The 21,189-nt window shown below is 44.0% G+C and overlaps 1 protein-coding gene across 1 annotated transcript; it reads right to left on the bottom strand.

Annotated features, from left to right (window-relative positions):
* Nucleotides 1–5,167: 5,167 nt before the first annotated feature.
* On the bottom strand, nucleotides 5,168–17,593 carry P2RY10 (P2Y receptor family member 10). The gene is made up of 2 exons (XM_028715944.2): nucleotides 17,461–17,593; nucleotides 5,168–7,638 (listed from the first exon to the last, which is right to left on the bottom strand). Exons 1-2 carry the CDS (start codon nucleotides 17,463–17,465, stop codon nucleotides 6,597–6,599), a joined length of 1,047 nt encoding a protein of 348 aa, XP_028571777.2. The 5' UTR covers nucleotides 17,466–17,593; the 3' UTR covers nucleotides 5,168–6,596.
* Nucleotides 17,594–21,189: the final 3,596 nt, after the last annotated feature.

The raw sequence follows: 21,189 nt of genomic DNA, 5'->3' as shown, positions 1-21,189 counted from the left end.
AACTGAAACAGAGCCTTCCCTCAAAATTTACACTTCTCCAAATTTTGCAATCTGGTTCTCCATTCAAATGATATGTAACAAAATGCCTTTATTGGGGCAAAGTGTGCATAAGCATGCATATATTGGGGAGGGAATAAAAATTCGGAAAGTCATTGCATTAGGTGAAATTGCTTTGCAAAATTATACATATTAGGCAAAGTTGCATACATAGGAAATTCACACTAAAATACTGATGAATTTTCATGAATACTCTTTTTTTTTTTTTTTTTTGAGGGGGGTGTGCAATCTGATGAAGAAATATGGAGAACTGAACTCAAACTGAGAGAAAACCAAACCAACAGATTCAACTTCTTTTGCCTTCCCCCTTTGGATATTCCAACTCTCGTGTGTTTCGGATATGGGATACTACTCGTGCTACCTGGAGATGCCAGTGATTGAACCTTCTGCATGGGAAGCAGATGTTCTACCACTGAACTCAGTATGGCTCTTCCCTTGTATCTGATGGAAAAACAGTTACACAGATTAGCTTTTCTTTTGTTCAGTCTGAATGTTGCATCTGTATTAGGTACTTAGGACATAATATATTGGCAATATATAAATGTGCAAGTTCGCATGGGCACATTGCCCAGAACTGTGTACCACATACCACTAGATGGCAGGAGCTTTGTTAGGGCAGCAACAATATTATTGGTTTGTGAGGTAAAACATACCTCCTCCCAGATCTTGGACCACATTTTGGAGAAGAGCCAACAGGGAAATTGACTGCCTTTTATACACGGTATTGCAAGAATGGAGAAGGAATGAGTCCTTGCACTCTGATAATGCTTCTTCCTTGCTGCATTGGAAGGTACAGAGGAGTTTACAAGTATGTGTAGAAATTAGCCTTCTTACTGACAACCAGTCCAGGAGGTGGCACTGCCTGTAAGCTTCCACCTCCTTAGTCTTGGTGTGGCCCTACAACTCAGCAGGGAGGAGGAGGAGGAGGATGGGGAGAAAACTATTGCAAGTTGGCTCTCCTTGTCTTTGGCTCTGGCTTCAGCTACTGACGGGCTCCCTGTCTTCTGCCCTACCAGTCCCAATGGGCACCAGCCACCACTTCCAGTGTGCAAAGATGAAATTCACACATTTGCTCTGCCCACTATTGCTCTGGCCCTGCCCACCCCTAGCATGTGGCTCTCAGATGGTTGCTCAGTAAAAATACAATCCCTTGGGTTGGGGAAAAAAAGTTCCCTTCCCCCTGCTCTAGGACTCCAGGGTGCTTCTCTGGTGCATCTGGTCACACTGAGACAGTGATGAAATTAAATGCAGCCTAGAAAAGTTCCCATCCCCTTTTGTGAAAAGGATGGAAACTTTTCAAGACTGCACTGCATTTAAAAGGGGGGGGGGTCTGCCTCATTCTCTGGATACTTTATTATTTCTTTAGAATCACAGTGGCTGTGTGGTTGAGCTTGCCTGAGCATTATGAGGTGGCTGTGAGTGGTTTTTCCTCTTTCCATTAATCTCTGCAGTCTGCTGGCTCCTCAGCTGCCCACAGTTCCTGATCCCTAAAAGGTCCCATTAAGGGAAAAAATGCTTCATGGCATAATTCTTTGGGTTTCAGTTGAAAAGTGGCAAATGGGATGACCTGAGATTGGTGCACTTCCTGATTTTCTTTTAAGAGAGAGGTGATTTTTTAAAAAACAAAACAAAACAAAAACAACATTTTTAAAAGACCAGGCTTCTTTAGTGGAAGCCACGTGCTCTAAATACGCTTTAAGTGTGTGGTGTGGATGTGACCTCTATCATTTTATGAGTCTTCATCTTCTGAAATATCATGTATCCCTATGGGCATGGCACAGCGTTGTGGCATCTTTCAGAACACTTTCAAAGCTTTGCTAATTTTTGCATATGTACTGACCAAGGTTTGTAAAGCATTCCTTAAATCAAGAGTTTTCACAATCCCTTCTCCCTGGTCAATATTAGCAGTCTTGTTGGGAGACTGACAGCTGTACAAACCTCTGGCACTGTAAAAAAACCCCATTGTTCTGGTTAGTGTATGTAATGTAGATAATTAGACTTAAAAAAAAAAAAGGATTCTGTAGGCGGAAAAACAACTGTACCCTGTCAACCATCAACCGTTAAAAATAACTGACAGGATGCACCTGACTGTAAAAGGAGTATGCCCACGCCTTTTGAGAGGAAAGAAAGAAAAGTAACAGAAGGGGAAGGGGAAGCCCTGTGCAACGCATTATGCATTCATAATGCATGTGGACTTCCTCACATATTGTTTGTATGTGGGTGAGGAGGTGGGTGGACCAATGGACAAAAAGATACAGAGACAGCCAGACTGACAGTCAGATAGACAGACAGATAGATAGATAGATAGATAGATAGATAGATAGATAGACAGACAGACAGACGGAGGCATGATAGAGGTATAATTAATTTTACATCGTGTGGAGAAAGGGGATAGAGAAAAGTATCTCTCTCTTAACACTGGAAATTAGGGACATCCACTGAAGATGACGAGATGGCTGGACAGTGTTCTTGAAGCTACCAGCATGAGTCTGACCAAACTGTGGGAGGCAGTGAAAGACAGAAGTGCCTGGCGTGCTCTGGTCCAGGAGGTCACGAAGAGTCAGACACGACTAAATGACTAAACAACAACAACAACAACAATGAAGATGAATCTTGGAAGGTTGAGGACAGACAAAAGGAAGTACTTCTTCACACAGTGCTTAGCTAAGCTATAGATTTTGCTCCCACAAGAGGCAGTGATTGCTACCAGCTTGGAGGGCTTAGACAAATTCATGGCACACGAGGCCAGCAGCAGCTACTAATCACAACTACTACGTTCTTCCTCCACTGTCAGAGGCAGTATGCTTCTGAATACCAGTTGCTGAGAATCACAAGCTGGGAGAGAACTGTTGTACTCAGGTTCTGCTTGCAAGTTTGCCATAGGCATCTGGTTGGCCAGTGTGAGAACAGGATGCAGGACCAGAGGCACCATTGGCCTGATCCAACACATTTTTCTTATGATTGGACTTCTTCAGGTGCCCTCATGGAATAAAAAAGTGATGAGGGAGGTGAAATCAAAATGTTTTGCTATATCATAGGTAAAGGTAAAGGTACCCCTGCCCGTACGGGCCAGTCGTGTCCGACTCTAGGGTTGTGCGCCCATCTCACTTAAGAGGCCGGGGGCCAGCGCTGTCCGCAGACACTTCCGGGTCACGTGGCCAGCGTGACAAGCTGCATCTGGCAAGCCAGCACCAGCGCAGCACACGGAAACGCCGTTTACCTTCCCGCTAGTAAGCGGTCCCTATTTATCTACTTGCACCCGGAGGTGCTTTCAAACTGCTAGGTTGGCAGGCGCTGGGACCGAGCAACGGGAGCGCACCCCGCTGCGGGGATTCGAACCGCCGACCTGACGATCGGCAAGTCCTAGGCGCTGAGGTTTTACCCACAGCGCCACCCGCGTCCCTTTGCTATATCATACCCTCCAACATATCCCAGAGGTAAACCGGGACTCGTGTCTTTCAGGGCCACGATGTCATGTGAGATCTGTGTGACTTTCACAGAGTTGTTACTTGGTCTCAATTTATTATAAAAAAGTATTTATTGTATACGCTGCTGTCCTCAAGGCAGCTTACCAAGATATTCAAAATCAAAACGCAATCAAATTAGGGAAGGCAGGGCTCACTGGAGAGCCAGTGTGGTGTAGTGGTTAAGTGTGATAGACTCGTAATCTGGGGAACCGGGTTCGCGTCTCCGCTCCTCCACATGCAGCTGCTGGGTGACCAGCTGCTGGGGGACCTTGGGTCAGTCACACTTCTTTGAAGTCTCTCAGCCCCGCTCACCTCACAGAGTGTTTGTTGTGGGGGAGGAAGGGAAAGGAGAATGTTAGCCGCTTTGAGACTCCTTCGGGTAGTGATAAAGCGGGATATCAAATCCAAACTACTACTACTACTACTACTCTTCTTCTTCTTCTTCTTCTTCTTCTTCTTCTTCTTCTTCTTCTTCTTCTCACACGCCTCCCAGTTGTGTAGAGTTTCAGCAAGTGAAGCCTCTGTGTCACTCCTGTTAAACGTCCAGGACACCCCTGTCCTCTTTCGCCTCCCCAAATCAAATATTAAAAACCACAGGAAAATAAAAGGGCAATAAATAACAAATAACAAGGCGCTCAGCTGACAATTAAGCACCCCACCTCATATAAAAACAGCAAATCTGTCCATTAAAGGGGGATCAAGTCTCCTGAGGGGCCATAAAGGTCATTACAGTATTACAAAGATTACTTCTTAAGAGGGAACAAGTTGCCTAGGAGAACTGTAGCTGAGGCAAAGCAAGTGTGGAGCTCATAAGAAACCAGGCTGAAAGCCCCCATGATAGAGTGGGATATTTAAAGTATAATAAACACTAACTGGAAGTAAAGGTTTAGTGTGTTTGTGGCAAGTTTCTCTTAGTTATAAAAAGCAGTGCTTCTGTGAAGGTACTTTATTTCTGTAGTTAAGGATATATAGGCTGTTGTGGGCACAGGGGCCAACTATAGGGGGCCCTAAGGGCCCAGGCACCTACAATTTTTTGTGGGTGCTCAGCACCCACAGTGCGGGCTCTGATGTGACTGCCAGGCAAAAACGTTCCTTTTTAAACAGGCCTTTGGTTGATTTGATTGACATCTTACGTCCATTTAAAATGTGGAGGTTTCTTGTGGGGGGAGGGGTGTTACTGGGTTGTTGTTTTTATTTTGATTATATATACAGTGGTACCTCAGGTTACAGACACTTCAGGTTACAGACACTTCAGGTTACAGACTCCGCTAACCCAGAAATAGTACCTCGGGTTAAGAATCTTTCTTCAGGATGAGAACAGAAATCGTGCTCCGGTGGTGTGGTGGCAGCGAGAGGCCCCATTAGCTAAAGTGGTACCTCAGGTTAAGAACAGTTTCAGGTTAAGAATGGACCTCCGGAACAAATTAAGCTCTTAACCTGAGGTACCACTTTACTGTAGTTTTTATGTTTATCTTTTCTGTGTACAACCCTGAGACCTCCGGGTATAGGGCAGTATATAAATTCAACAAACAAACAAACAAACAAACAAACAAACAAAAACAAACATAATAGGGATGTGACATGGGCAGGGAATGAGGCAGAACTAGCAATCCATGTCCTTCCTCCCCATCATAGCAATCTTTGGGGTGTTGAGAGGATGGCGAAATAAGGCTTACATTTTTGTTGAACAGTGGTGAAGAGAACTCAGTGCTCTTGCCTTTTTTCCTTAAAACTGTTATTTTATTCATGTATGTACATGTTTGTGTGCACAATTATGCAGATATAATCAACGAATCTACAAATAAAATGCATATGTTTCACAGGGAACATTCCCAATGGAAATCAGTAGGATTTGCTTCTGAGGAAAGGGGCATATCCTTGGCCGGCATACTTTTTTTTAACTAGGTGACTACCTTATTTATTCTCCAAATGTCATTGTATCATAAGATCATAGAATTGTAGAGTTGGAAGGGACCACAAGGGTCATCTAGTCCAACCCCCTGCAATGTAGGAATATTTTGCCCAATGTGGGGCTTGAACCCACAACCCTGAAATTACAATAAGAGTCTCGTGCTCTATCAGCTGAGCTAGTCTCCCACACAGAACTGCAGAAGCTGCTGTATGGGGGTTAGCAGGCGATGGGCTGCAGCCTAGTGGTGGAGCCTCAGCTTTGCATATAGAAAACCCCATAATAAATCCCTGAGCTCTCCAGGTAGGAATGAGAAAGAACTCTGCCTGTAATCCTGGAGAGCTGCTACCAGTCAGTGTTGATGATACTGAGCTAGTTTTCTATCTTGCTTTATCAGGGAAAGTGTCATAGCTGAATATATGTTCAGTCACTGGCATCTCCAGGTATGAGTTAGAATAAAGATTCCTGCTTGAGACACTGGGCTGGATGAACATGCAGTCTGAGTCACTACTCTTTAGTGAGTAGCTCTGTCTTTAGACAGTTCTTGTGTTCTTTGGTTGACAAAAACCCAATTGGCTGTTTTCCCTTATACAATTAACAATAAGTTAGGTGAGGCAGAGTGCCCCCATCATCATAGCCCCCCCCCCCCCACTTTTCACATACTGGGGACATGCCTGTTGAAATGACGTCGTCAAGTTTTGTAGGATCTTCTTCTCTTTCAGTCTCCCCCTTGGTGTCAATGGCGTAGCGTGAGTTTCCAGTTCCCATGGCCACATGGAGGGGATGGGGGTGGGGAGGGGAGGGAAACGAATGGAGTATGCATGCACATTCAACTGCATAAGGGCATCCGCGTCACCCAGGAGATTGCAGCCACAGAGATAAAAAAAGAAGAGTCATTCTGTTGTATAGAGAGGTCACTTTCTGGTTCACATGGAGAATTCATTTTCAATGGACCCCAGAGACAGAAGCGCTCACCTGTATTGAGGCAACACCGGGTGTTGAAATTGTGCACTCCTAAGAATTTTGAGCCCAGGGCGGTCCTCTCCATGCTATGCGTGGACTCCTGACTGCACAAGATGATACAAAGCGAGATGGACGAGTCATGTGGCTCTGTATACAGCTTCTGACTATGGCTCCTTGAATGATTAAAAGTCCAACTTATTTTATTCCTTAACAGAAGAAGCACTTTCTCTGCTCATCAGACGACTCCTGATGGCCAAGCTGCTGTGTCTTGACACCTGACCCTTGAATTCTGATGTTGTGAAGAAATAGAGGATTGGATCTAAGCAACAGTTAAGACTTGCAAGGCTTAAGCAGAAAGGGTGCAGGTGCAGGATAAACCAGCGTGCGCCGCAGTCTCTGATAACGTCCTCTTTCACCATCATAAAGAAGAAAAACACAATGTGATATGGCGTGAAACACACGAAGAAGACAATGGCACACGTAGCAACCATCCGTAGTGCCTTCTGCTTCTCAGTAGTGTTTTGCAGAGGGATATGGCATTCTTGGAGGGAGGCTTTTGTCTTCCAAGTGCAGTAGACAATGGTGATGAGAGGGGTCAAAAACCCAACAATTTCAGCCACTAGCATCAACAGAACTGAGCTGACATGGCTGCCTATTTTCTTGACGCCAAGGTCGGTAAAGCAAGTATCATTGCTGTTTGAACTTCTCATCAATGGAAATGGCAAGCAAGCAGCTCCAACAAAGATCCACACAGCAACACATATGGCCACGTCGTACCTCCGTTTCCACCCTTTGGCCCTGAATGGATGGAGAAGGAAGAGGTACCTTTGAACGCTGATGCACGTAAGGAAGCAAATGCTGGCATACATGTTAAGATACTTCAGATAGAAGCAGAGCTGGCAGAGGAAGGTTCCAAATGGCCACTTGTAGTTGATGTAATAATATATCCGCAGAGGCAAGGAAAGGACTTGAATGAGGTCAGCAGTGGCCAAATTAACCATGAAGATGATGTTTTTGTTTTGCTTGCTGATGAAGCGGCATAAAATCCACAGGGCCATGCTGTTGGTCAGGAGGCCTGGGATGAAGACGATGGTGTACGTCGCTGCATAAAGGGAATGCTGGAACTCTTTTCTGGGTTCTGTGCAATTGTCTGTTGCACTAATGCTCTGCAGCAGCAGCACAGCTGCACTCCCATTAGAGGCAAAGTGAGATGAAAGGGGCACTTCTTTGGAAATATTTACCCTGTTTTTTAAAAAAAAACAGAAGCAAAAACAAGTAGTGTAAGGTTTCCTGTTTTCATTATTGTGAAAAGACACAGTATTGTCTTTGCTTTGATTTACAATACTTTAAAAAAGCATTGGGCTAATACTCAGTCATACTGACCAGGGAAAGTTTGACCACAGTAGATCATACATTGGTTTATTCAAGACGGAATTATTGCAATGAACTTTATGTGGGGATTCCCTTGTATTTGATTCAGAAGCAGCAGTTAGTGCAGAATTCTGCAGCAAAATGACTGGCAGTACATGTGCCCCCCTCCCCTGCAGATTCACACAGAGAAGGACCAATGAAACTCTGTTTTTGGCGGGGGGGGGGGTAACCTGAGATTATACTGCTAAAATGGGAGGGGCGTCCCTAGATATTGCTGCAATTTTACTCACCTCTATGTATTGCTGCAAATCTTATTTGCACTGTAAACAAAAACAACCGATTCCTGGTCTGTTTCCACCCACGGAAATAACTCTTGCACATAACCAATTCTCAGCTATTGTCTCCTGCAATTGCTCTACTCATTCCCTCTTAGCCTCTTTCATCACCTTTCCTTTGAATCCTCACCTAGTTGTGTGCTCATATGTTTTCATTAAGTCACTCAGAAATTTAGTAAAAAACACACGACAACAACTGATTTCTAGCTTCAATTTTACATGAAGATGTCTCTGGAGAAAATAAAGCTTAATGCAGTTTACAAAAGGACTCTGGGTTTTCTCCATCCTTGGAGAATTAAATCAGTGCTTCTAATGTAATTAGGGTTGGCCCAGAAGATCAATAGCATATGTAGGTTGCTGGCAAAGTAGTTGTGTCAGTGGCTGACACAGGATTGGCCCTACCATTTAGGCAGAGTGAAGAGGCTGCCTCGGGCGGCAGGTGCAGGTGGCAGGTGTAGGGGTGGGGATAGAGCTGTGTGTGCCTTGTGGCAGGCACTGCACCCCCAAAGTTAGCCTCATGTCCTCAGGAGTGGTGGAGGGTGCTGTCTCAGTGCCAGGGCTGTAGGAAGATTCACTTGCCAATCTGGTCAGCTTCAGTACATGGAATTGTGTACATCAGGCAGCCTAATGTCTTGGGCTGACCCTGCTGACCCTTGTTTCTCTCTGGACATTCAGCCTGTTCACATATGAAATGAAGTGAGGTAGGAGGGGCTTCCTTTAGCACAGATGTATCCAGCCTGCGGGCCAGATCCTTACCTTCACTAGCCTGCACAGGCCAAATTCAACAGATGGGCAGGTTTGCCCTCCTGTCTATCACCTGATGTCACAATAGCATCAGCTGCCTGCACGTAGGCAAACAGCTGCTTATTAGGGCTCGGAAACAAGCCACACATGACAACCTTAATGGTCAACTGCTTGCTGCTTGCAAAGAGCATTGCACAGAGCTTTTGCAACCACCAACAACCACCCGGTCGTTATTAGGAATTGCAAAGTGCTGTGTGTAGGGCATTGCATAGAACTATGCAGGTGCTGATGTTTGGCTGATTGCAAAACATCTGCAGCCCAACCACATCTTCACTTGTTTCATATCTGATTCCATATATGATGTCAGGTATAGGGAAGTTTGGTGTGGCTTTTCAAAAATGACCAGGCAGGCCAAACAAGGAGCCCTAGAGGGGCTAATTAAGGCTGCAGGTTCCCTACTGTTGATTTAACTGAAAAGGAGCAGATGGAAGAAGTACATTGATCCCCATGCCCACTAACAACTTACCTCCACACAGTTCATTGTACTAGGACCTAGAATTTAGGTACTTTCCCCCCAGTCCTCATTCAATTACTGGAGTTGAGAAGGGAGAGGAGTGCTTGGAGCAACGCCCTATAGTAGGGTGTGCTGAGGGGCAGAGGAGGATTTCCCACTTCCTACCTATGCATTCCTTTTTCTATGATCCATACTCCTTCCTTCCATGTTAAATGTCAGAAGGATGGGCATGTCAATGATGACTTTAGCACAGGTGTTGTTGGGTACCGCAAATTCCATCATCTCTGACCATTTGTCATGCTTGTCTAAGCTGATGGGAGTTGAAGTCCAACAATATCTGGAGGAGCACAGGGTGGTTGTTCCTGCCTTATCACATGCCTCCAGATAAGTATGCATGTTTAAACTGAGTGCCCACAGAGTGGAGAAAATGTATAGCTTTAGGAACATTAACAAGTGGCCACAGCATCTGTTTTTCTCTGCGCCTCTCTTTGCTAAGAAAACCATAAGCTGTTCCATGGTTGTTGGATTTATTAGGCAGCCTTCCTGTAAATTGTCAAACAGACTCTCTGCACTGTGGACCAACTTTGTTTGTACAGGTTGTTTTTTAAGAGCTTCCTCAGTCTGTGGCTTCCTTTCTCCAGTAAGTGGGCGTAGGTCTTAAAACAGTAAACACTTGTAACTAGTAGCTTTTTCTGTACAGCGGCAGAAATAAGTCATATCTGGACCATGTGCCTTGAAGACTAGGGTCTCCTGCCTGTCTTTCCGCTTTGGGTTTTCTGCAAGAATTAGGCTTTAACCGGATTCCAACAGTGACGGCACAGTCCTGTCAAAGTGTTTTTAGAAATAAGACCTTTTAGCTCAGTTGAATTTACTCTCTAGTAGTAGCTAAAACACATTAATGAAACCTAATTTCTGGTGGTGTGTGTGTGTGTGTGTGTGTGTGTGAGAGAGAGAGAGAGAGAGAGAGAGAGAGAGAGAGAGAGAGAGAGAGATAGAGATTGTGGTGCACATGTGGTTGCAGTGTGCATACTGTTGCGGTGTCTGCATGGTACCCACAATATTTCCTCCAGGTGGCCAAAATGCCAGTGGGCCAGAAAAGGTTGGCCTAGCAAAATGTAAGTCAGTTTGTATGGAGGTGTTGTTGTTTTGTTGTTGTGTGTGGGTATTTTATTTAAAAAATCCACTTCCTTGCCATTGACCCCAGTTTATTGAAAATAAATACTGCAGATCTTATGCATGCTTAATTGGAAGTAAATTCATTGAAATCTGGGGACTTTACTTCAATGGAGGCATAGTAGAGAATTTCTATTTAGTTTGCATATTAAATATGAATTTATCAAATTATCATGTTATGAAACAACATGAGAACTGAAACACAACCATCCTTTGAAAATTACACTTATACACACTTTGCAATGCAGTTCTCTAACCAACAAAAGTTATTGTTTTTTAAATGCTTAAACCAAGAGAAAATGTGCATGCAATTGCATATATCAGTGAACATAATATACAAAAACGTATTGTGTAAGGGAACACTGCTTGCAAAAATATGTTCATTAGTCAAAGCTGCAGACAAATATAAATTTATTAGGGGGGAAATCACACTAAATTGCTGCTGATTTTCATGAGATTTTAAATGAAAATTCGCAAACTGATACAGAAATATGGAGAACGGCATTTAAGAAAACAAGAAACTGAAAGAACAGAAATAATAATAACCCGCCCATCTGGCTGGGTTTCCCCAGCCACTCTGGGCAGCTCCCAATAGAATATTAAAAACATGATAAAACATCAAACATTAAAAACTTCCCTAAACAGGCTGCCTTCAGATGTCTTCTAAAAGTCAGATAGTTGTTTATTTCCTTGACATCTGATTTGAGGGCATTCCACAGGGCGGGCGCCACCACCTAGAAGGCCCTCTGCCTAGTTTGGCAGATCCTTCCTTCTCTCATTCAGAGTAAATATGGATGGGCTTGTGTTACTGTTGGCTAGAATGTGGGGCCAGCTGAGACAGCAATGGCTCAAGCGTTAATGAAATAATCCTCAAAAGTGTATTTCTAACATAACCCATAGCTATTAATCTGGTTTAATTGTTCAAATTCTGCCTGGCTGGAAGTGGAGAAATAATGTAATTCAGATTTTAGAAGGCAAAGCTCCTTACTCTTCCTGGAGATCTCATGTGTAGTTTTTAGGGAAGGGGCCCTTCTGATGGTGGACTCCCATCAGCCTCAGCTTCCAATCTTAAATCCTACTCTTCCCATTTATGCAGCCATTTAAAAATAATCATCAAAACTTTTGCGCATATTTCTCCTAATATCCATATTTGTGCATGCTGTTTTGACTAATGTAAACTTTTTGAAAGTTATATAATGCAGTTTTGTTTGTTACTTTCATGAATATATTTTATGCACAGTCACCTAAAACGCATTTTTGTAAATATTGTTTGGTTGGAGAATTGCATTGCAAACCTAGGAGTAGTGTGAATTTTGAAGGATGTCTGTGTTTTAGTTCTGGTAATGTTTTGAAGAGTGCAGATTCAGATGATTCACCTTGAAATGCGAGCTGAATCAAATCTCTTCTCCGTACCTAGTGAAGGCTGCTTTAAGCAGCTGCGCCTAATGTAGTCGTTCATTTAGGTCGTTACTCACTCTTTCCCAAGGTTTGGCATGGACTGCAACTTCTCCCTCCACTCTCCTTCCCAAAACCACACCCTTTAAGAAGTTTTATAAGCCAAGAAGGCAACTCCCTACTTTCACCAACTTTTATAATTGAAATTTGGACTGTGGTGGAGCCAGCCGAGGGAGGGGAGAGGGGATAATAAGGGATGGATATGAGATGCATTGGACAATAAATCTATGCCAAAAAGCATGGGGAAGTGCCCTCAGTCATTTTCACATTGAGAACAGATTCTGGTTAAGTTCAATTCTCCACATTTCCGCATCAGCTTGCAAAGAAAAACACCCAAAACTTCCTCATGAAAATTCACCAGCATTTTATCTGGTGCAAATTTATCCTAATATAAACTACCGTATTTTTCGCCCTATAGGACGCACTTTTCCCCCTCCAAAAATGAAGGGGAAATGTGTGTGCGTCCTATGGGGCGAATGCAAGCTTTCGCTGAAGCCTGGAGAGCGAGAGGGGGCGGTGCCCACCGACTCCTCTTGCTCTCCAGGCTTCAGGAAGCTATCCGCAAGCCTTGCAAGCCCGGTGGGAGTTCCCACGGGCTAGCAAGGCTTGCGGGCAGCAGCCTGCAGACTGAAGCCCAGGGCACGCCCTGGGCTTCGGTTCCCCGACCTGGTTTGGAGGCTGGCGGTGGGGAAAAGAGGGCTTCTCCCTGCTGCCAGCCCCACAAGCTCGCGGAACAGCAGGGAGGCGGAGCGCCGCCGTCCCGCTGTTCTCCGACCTGGTTGGGGCTTCAGGCAGATATCCGCAAGCCATGGGAGCGCAGCGGGAAGTCGCACCGGTCTCCCAAGGCTTGCGGAGAGCTGCCTGTTCTGGGGGCTGGGGTCGTGGGAAGCTCGGGCTTCCCCTGCCCCAGCCCCGCGCCTGGGAAAAAAATAATAATTTCCCCCCCTTTATTTCCCCCCCAAAAAACTAGGTGCGTCCTATGGGCCGGTGCGTCCTATGAGGTGAAAAATATGGTATATTAGGATAAATTTGCACCAGATAAAATGCTGGTGCAAATCCTAATATAAAATATAATATAATATAATATAATATAATAATATGATATGATATGATATGATATAATATAATATAATATTATATAATATAATATAATAATATATAATATAATATAATAATATATAATATAATATAATATAATAGCCTAATATAAACTATATTAGGATAAATTTGCACCAGATAAAATGCTGGTGAATTTTCATGAGGAAGTTTTGGGTGTTTTTCTTTGCAAGCTGATGCGGAAATGTGGAGAATTGGACTTAACCAGAAACTGTTCTCAATGTGAAAATTGATCAACAAACTGCAGGACCCAGACCTCTTAGATTTGGAGGGTTATGATAATCGATGGGGATGGCACGCATACTTAGCATAAGGGAAAGCAAAAGTTCATAGGAATTTTTCAAACCATGTTATTAGGAAATCCTTAATGACGGTTTGGGAGAAGTATCCTTGAACTAGGATAATGCCTCTGGATGGAGGATGGAGAGATGGCTCTGTGTGTGGCTACAAAGGGTCACCCTTGTTATCCCACCCACTTTTGTTTCTGGCCCCACTCACTGTTGCCCCTGCAGGGGCCCACTACTGGCATGTTGCCCCCAGAAAGTTCCCCACAGGGAATGTGGCCTTAGGGCTGAAAAAAGTTCCTGTCTCTAGCATTAAAGCTTCCCCAAATCCTGGAAGCCTGATCAAATATGCTACAATGCAAATAGCAAGGGCACAGATGTGGTGCCATGCACCATGGGGCAAGGGCAAAAGCATGGCCCTGTTATCCCTTTCTGCTTGATTTCCTTCTTTGCACAAGAAGTACATTTAGCTATGGGGTGTATAGGGTGTTAGAGGAGGTGTAACATCTCTAGTGGGCAACACATCATGTTCCTCCTGGGATAGTTTGTCCACCTTTGGTCCCCACCCTGCACTCTGCTCTCACCTGTGGGTCCTAGAAGCTGTCAGCATGCAACAGCAGCCACACCCTGGGAATGGCTTCTACTGGCTGGCTAAATCAGGTTAGGGTAGCTGGTGCATCTCAAACTCTTGGTAAATTGGGGACTTCCCTGCACGTGAAGACAGACTCTGGCAGACTGAGCCGACAAGACCAATAGTGGGTCCAATGGTCAAGAAGGCGGCTTCTGAACATGTGGTGGCAGGAAGTGAGGGGGAAATGGGGCTCATCAGCCTAGGAAGGTAGCCTATCCAGGAGAAGAAAACTCTGGTCCTAAATCTCTGCTGCCTGGCAGGATATCTTTAGGAGAAGTAAAGGCTAAGGAGTAAACCCTACACAAATCTGGAGTGGAGTCCCCAAGGCAGTGGGATGGGGACTTGCTTGTCTTCTTCTACCAACTCCTGCAGCCAAGCTGGTGCCAAATGTATTGCTCTGCTTTTCTGTGGACCACAAAATCAAGGCTGAGAGGGTTTTTTGTTGTTGTTGTCTGGTCAGTCCAAAACCTCCATACACACTACCAGGGCTTGCATCCCAAAGAGGTCACTTTCGTGCTGCTAATGTAATGGTTTGAGTTCACCCCCAGAGGCACACTCCATTGTCTCTTGAGATAGATGGATGCCAAAAACAACATTTAGCCAGCAATCCTATACACCCTTACCTAGGAGTAAGTCCCACTGAAGTCAGCAGGATGTTCTTCTGTGGGCAATAGGATTCCTATGCACATATCTGGGAATAAGCCTCACTGAAAATTGTGGGACCCAAATCTGAGTAAACATGCATAAGAGTGCATTGCCAACCTAAAAATCTAACCTTAAAGCCCTCTCAGCAGTTACCCGTAGATGGTAGACTTGACCGTTATTTGATCAATACCAGCCATGAAATGTGAGATAGCTGATAAAAGTGAAGACCAAACAGAATCATTTGCTAATATTTCCCACCCACAAAAACCTCCAACCTAGCCATGAATATCACAGCATGAACGATGCTATTCTACTCTGTTTCTGAAAGATTCTTAGCATTGTAAATTGGCATATCTCCAGTGCAAGGAAAGCCCCCTGTTGTAAGCCAACCATACTCAATCAGCTGTGGGAAATCCATGAAAAGGATGTGGGGGATCTATGGCTGGATCTAACATTCTTTTTAGGACTAAAAAGAGCCGTGTGGGAGAGTGGAGAGAGGCAATTTGGATTAGGAATGTGAAGCTACTCTAGGTGATGAAAACTGACTCTTCCATCCTATTTTCCTGATTCAAATCAACACACACACACACACACACACACACAGAGAGAGAGAGAGAGAGAGAGAGAGAGAGAGAGAGAGAGAGAGATTGCTCACTGGAGTTTCAGACTCTGTCCTTTCCCAGCCCTACTTGTAGTTGCTAGGGATTGAACCTAGTGCCTTCTGCATGCAGGACAGATGCTTTATCATCGAGCCACAACCCTTCCTCATATTCTTTAAGGCAGGCCAGCAAAAGTGTATGAGTGTAACCACCAGAAACAAGAATAACTGTTTAAATTTTCAACTGAGGGTGGTGGGATAAAATAAAATAGGACAGTCACAGTTTGGGAGTCCAAGGGATCTACGTTCAGGCATCAACAATTATTTCCTATTGTTAAAAAAAGAAGTTTTCTGGGGCAAAACAATGCAGATCTTGCAGATTCATCATCTAAAGCAGAAATGGGTAACCTGTGCTCCCCAAACCTGGCCCTCCAGATGTTTTTGGGACTACAATTCCCACCATCCCTGACCACTGGTCCTGTTAGCTAGGGATGATGGGAGTTGTAGTCCCAAAACATCTGGAGGGCCAAGTTTGGGGGTGCCTGCCCTAGGTGTTGCCACATCACCTAACCCTCTCTGAATATTGGCCCTGCAGGCTGGGTCTGAAGGAGTCCAACAACATCTGGAGGGCCACAGGTTCCCAATCCGTGATCTGAAGTTTAAACTGGATGGAGGGACAACTCTGGATTCTCTTTTGCTCTGTTACATTGTCGTAGGAGGGTTTTCCAAACATAGAGTGACATCTTTGATTTGTTAAGACCTAAGAGAACCTTACACTGTCACCAGCATGGTCATTTCTCAGTCTGTCACCTATGTTAAAGTTGCATTCAATTCAAGCTTATCCAGCTAATCGGTGGTTTAAAAGGCAGATGATTAAACAACTAATCAATTAACACTAGGAATGGAGGAGAAATTCAGTTCAGTACATATTTGAAGCCAAATCTATCAGCTTTGCGTTTTCCAAAACAATACGTGAACTGAAGCACAGCTATCCATCGAAATATGCAATTACTCACATTTTGTGATGCAATTCACCAAGCAAGCAATGCTTACAAAAATGCATATTTTATGGGGAAATGTGCATAAACAAGTCAATATCAGTAAGACTTGCATACAAAAATGCATTGCATTAGGGGAAATTGCTTGCAAAAATGTGGACGTTAGTCAAAACTGCATATGAAAATATTTTTAATAAAAGACATTTGCACTAAAATGCTGGTGAAGTTTCATGAGGTTTTTTAAAAAATAAAATGCAAAATGTGGAGAACTGAATTTCAGATTGGAAACATTATATATGCATAGAACCAAAATTGGGAGATCTTCCCATCCCTAATCAACAGCTTTAAGTGTTTTCAGAAAAATAATTTATATTAGTCATTTCATGCTTTCTACTGTTTTGCAGGCATACAGACTAGTTGCCCAAAGGGCGATAGAACAATAGAGTTGGAGGTCACCTCAAATATAAGATAATCTACCCCTGCCCCAGGGTAAAGGAAACCCACAGCTACAGCATCCCTGACAGGTACATATCTAGTCTCTGCTGAAAAACCTTCTGCGAACGTTAATCACCTTCTGAATAAATTTTAACCCTGCCAATGAGAGATGTTTAGTGAAAACTAGAGAATAGAGAGAAATTTTATTCTGTTACATTTAAAGATTAATCTACTTATTTTGCACTTTCTGAAACAATCTGAGAACCAAAACATATCCACCCTTCAAAATTCAAATTTTGCAATGCCATTCTCCAGACAAGCTGCGAATATAAAATTTATATGCCAGGGTAAAGTGTGCACAGAAGTGCATACATTAGTGAAAATAACATACCAAAAATGCATTACATCAGGGGAACTTGCTCTGCCAAAATGTGCACATTGGGTAAAATTGCATGCAAGGAAAATGTGAATTTTAGAAATTTGCAATAAAATGAATTTTCATGAGGACTGTTTTTTTTTAAAAATCACATACTTCAGTGTGGACAATTGAACTTCAGATCAGAAAAATGAGAAACTTAGAGAAACCAAAATCGAAAGATTTTCCAACCCTGTAATTTGAAATCATTGGTTTGGATCTTATCTTCTGGAGTCTGGCTTCAAAAAATGTCCTTTTAGCAATCTTTTGCTGGGCAGAAGCAGTTCTCCTGAAACTCACAGCGGGTGGTGTGGTGAGAACTTTCCTACAGCATGATTCCAAAGCCTTACCTCATTGGAACGTCCCAGTATTAGCAAAAGTAAGCCCTCTGGGAAACTCAGCGTTCTGGCAGCAGTGTTGCACCTTGTTGCTTTCATGTGTGATTAAAACGGAGAAAGGAAGACAGTAGATAGAACTTGCTACAGCCAGGTTAATGCAACAGGAAGTACAAGGCTGTGCTACTTCTACCACGGAAGTCTTATTTACATGCAAGAACATCAGTCTGAATCATAGTGTTGCTATGCTGGTTTTCTGTAACCAAACAAAGACTGGGACAGATTCTCAGAGCCACAGACCCACCCACCCACATTTATTGTTTGCAACCAATGATTAGGGATGGATGAATTTATCAATCTTGGTTTCTCTAAGTTTCCCAATCTTAAACCCAGTTCTCCACATTTATGCATCAGCTTATTTCCCCCCCCCCCAAAAAAAAACATTGCACCCTTGCTTGCGCCACTCACCCCCTGCCATTCCCCCCATTAACCCCCAGAGTTTCCCTTCCCACCCCATGCAGCTACTAAGCTTGCTTTCCACTTTCCCAACCCCATTTCTGAAGCCACTTCTCTCTTCTGTTCTGCAGCCCCACCCTGAACCAGTTTTCACCTTCACCACCATGTCCTTGCCTCCCCTCTCCTTGTGTGCAGCCCCCTTGGCTACCTCCTGCCATTGTTACCTTCTTCCTCCCCCCATTGCATCACAACTATTAAGCTGCCTTTTCACCACCAGCACAATTATGATGCCCCCACCCCTCCTATTCCCCAGGCCCCTTTCATGCACCAGCTTTCATCTTCGACACCATTCACAAGGCTCTTACTCCCCCCTCCCTTTTTTTGCAATCCCTGTTGAAACCACATTTTCACACATTTTCATCCTCCATCCCCTCCTTACTTTTCTCAGCTACTTTTCCCTTACACACAGATCACCCCTCATTTCCATGCCTTGTATTCTCTTCTACTGCACAGTCTCGTTTGTGCATGCACACACCATGCTATTGATGATATCTAGGCTGGATTACTGTAATATACTCAGTGTGGGGCTTGATCCAGAAACTGTAATTAGTGCAGAATGCTGCAGCAAAGTTGTTGGCAGGAATAAGATCCTATCAGTGTAAGCATGTTACCTATGCTCAGAGATCTGCACTTGCTTGCTTGTTGCCAGGCCATTTGTTTCCAAGCCATGTTCAATGTGCTACTATTAGTGTGGGCAAATAATTTCAGTAGGAATCAATGTATATCCTAATTCCGATTAAATTATTTAACTGCCGCTGCTGTAGTCAAAATAGCAACACGCAAGAGGAAGGCATGAGCAGATATGATGTATCACAGAGATGTGCACAAGTACCAAAAATATATATTGGGAAGTAAAACCTTAGTGGGTAGAGGGAAGTGGAATCCAAAATAGTACAAAGAGGTCTAAGCTTAGTGCCCACAAAACTTTGTATGACTGTGTTGAGGAAGAAAGAATCCTGCATGGGAGGAAGAATGGAAGGGGAGGTGTTATGTACTGAGTTGAATAGGATCCAAAATGCAGCAGTCTGATTGGTCCTAGAACAAAAGGATATTGAATGCAGCAGTCTGATTGGTCCTAGAACAATAGGATCCAGAATGCAGCAGTCTGATTGGTCCGCAGGAGCCACCCAATCCAGCTCCAGGTGGAAGTGAATCCACAACCTGATTGGTGTACAGGAGAATCCCGGAATTAGCCAATCACGTGGGGCTCATTGTGTAAAAAGCAGACAGTTTGGGGAAACTTTGATTCCTCACTACTATGAGCTGAATAAAGAGCATGAAATCCACACTCGACTCCAAGTATACTTCAGGAGGGTAGAGAAAGGGACCCTGATATACAAAGGTGCCCACCTGGGCACTCACCCTTTTCCCAGCTGTCACCTATTAGCTCACTCTGCGCAGCCAGGGAGATATTTGAAAGTTCTGCCACCTCCCCATCCAGATCCAAACATGTTTTGTTGCTCCCTCTATTGCTGGTGCACAGGGAGTAAGTGCTGACTCCACCCACAATCTGCCCCCAACCCAACCTCCTTCAGTAGCTCCTGAAACATGCAATGGTCAATGGTATCAAAAGTTGCCAGAATGTCAAGAAAAACAGGAGGGTCATACTGCCCCCCCCATCTCTCTCCCATCAAATGTAATCAACCTGGACTACCAAGGTAGTTTCAGCGTCAAGACTGGGTCTGAAGTGAGGCTGAAACATATTGAAGTATTCAGTCGCTGCCAAGGATGCCTGAAGCGAGACCGCCGCCACCCTCTCAAGCACCTTGTCTCAAGAGGATATTAGCTTGTTTTCATACCGGGGGGTGGGGGGAGGACATTCCATTTTTTATCACAAGAGAACAGTGGCCATTTTGGTTGCCTTGGTCTCGCGTGATTTCACAGTGCAATTTTGCATTTGGGTCGTGGGGAACTGCAGCATAAAATTGCACAAGATCATGTCAACCAAAATGACTGTTGTGCTCTCAATAAAAATAAATAAATGGGAAGATGGCATCCAGGAAGATAGTGTCCCAGGTTTTGGCTTCAAAGTGTTGGAGGGTATGTGTTTCAATACACACACACTACTCTCTTCTTTTCCACCATTCAGGCAAGCAAAAATCTTTATCGGAATTCAAAGGCACATTCCAGCCTGTCAAAAATACTCAAAGAATTGTGAAGTAAGGCTGGTGACAGGGACTGTCTGGGGATAGGAGGTGTGGCCGGGTAGGGGTGCAATGTGGGGAAAGTCCTAAGGGCCAGATTGAGAAACTTGGAGGATTGCATTTGGCCCCTGGGCCTGAGGCTTCCCTATCCTAGGGTAGACAATTGAGGTAGATGAAACAGTAGGTGGCAGCTTCCTAGGTCTGGCAGAGTTCCCTTAGATGATGCCAGTTTTTCTTCTTCTTAAGTATTCTTAGTTGAATGAATATTCTCTAGCATAGGATGAGTCATCTAGCTTTGCACTTTGTCATCTGTTAAACCTTTGTGGCATTCATTTTCAGGCTTTTTTGGCAATGTCTCATGGGGACTACATGTGCACAGTTGACTGGGTGGTGGTTTGACAGTTTATATGCAGAAGGGAATCTTTCATATACATAAGCTCTTCCTCCTCAGTTCCCATCAAGTTTCCCCCGCTAAATGCAAATAACAGAATCTATTAGAAACATAGGTGGCTGCCTAGAAGCACCATTCATCCACCTGGTTCAGTATTGTCCACACTGAGTGGCAGCAGCTCTTTAGGATTTCAGGTAGAAGTCTTTTCTCGGCCCTACCTGAAGATGCTTGGGATTGAACCTGGGACCTTCTGCATGCAAAGCAGATGCTCTAGAACCTAGCTATGGCCCTTCCTCCTACGTTACAGCAAGGGAAGTGCAGACACAGCACAGAGGAGCTGGTCTCCCTCTTCCTTTTTGGAATGGAAATAGTGTTTAAAATGCAGTAGTATTGGGAGAGGAAATTAATATGGGATGGAAGAACTCAGTAGCATTTCTCTGCTCCCACTTCTGCCTTGCAGAGTTTTGGATAATGTAATTCTACCACTTTTGGTTTCTGTTCCTCCCTTAAATGGCACCTTAAATAATCAGTTCTGTTTTTGCAAAGTGGATAGTTTTCAACAAGCACCAACACTTTGGCTTATTAGTTGTTCTCCTCTGTAAAAGGCTGGTGCATTGTCATTTTTTAACCTGCAGGGAACTGCCTTGCCCTGATCAATTTTACAGCTGTTTCATTTATCTATTAGAGTTAGGG

Source organism: Podarcis muralis, chromosome Z (assembly GCF_964188315.1).
Source record: "Podarcis muralis chromosome Z, rPodMur119.hap1.1, whole genome shotgun sequence".
Taxonomy (NCBI): domain Eukaryota; kingdom Metazoa; phylum Chordata; class Lepidosauria; order Squamata; family Lacertidae; genus Podarcis; species Podarcis muralis.
This window is presented reverse-complemented; position numbering and strand designations above follow the sequence as displayed.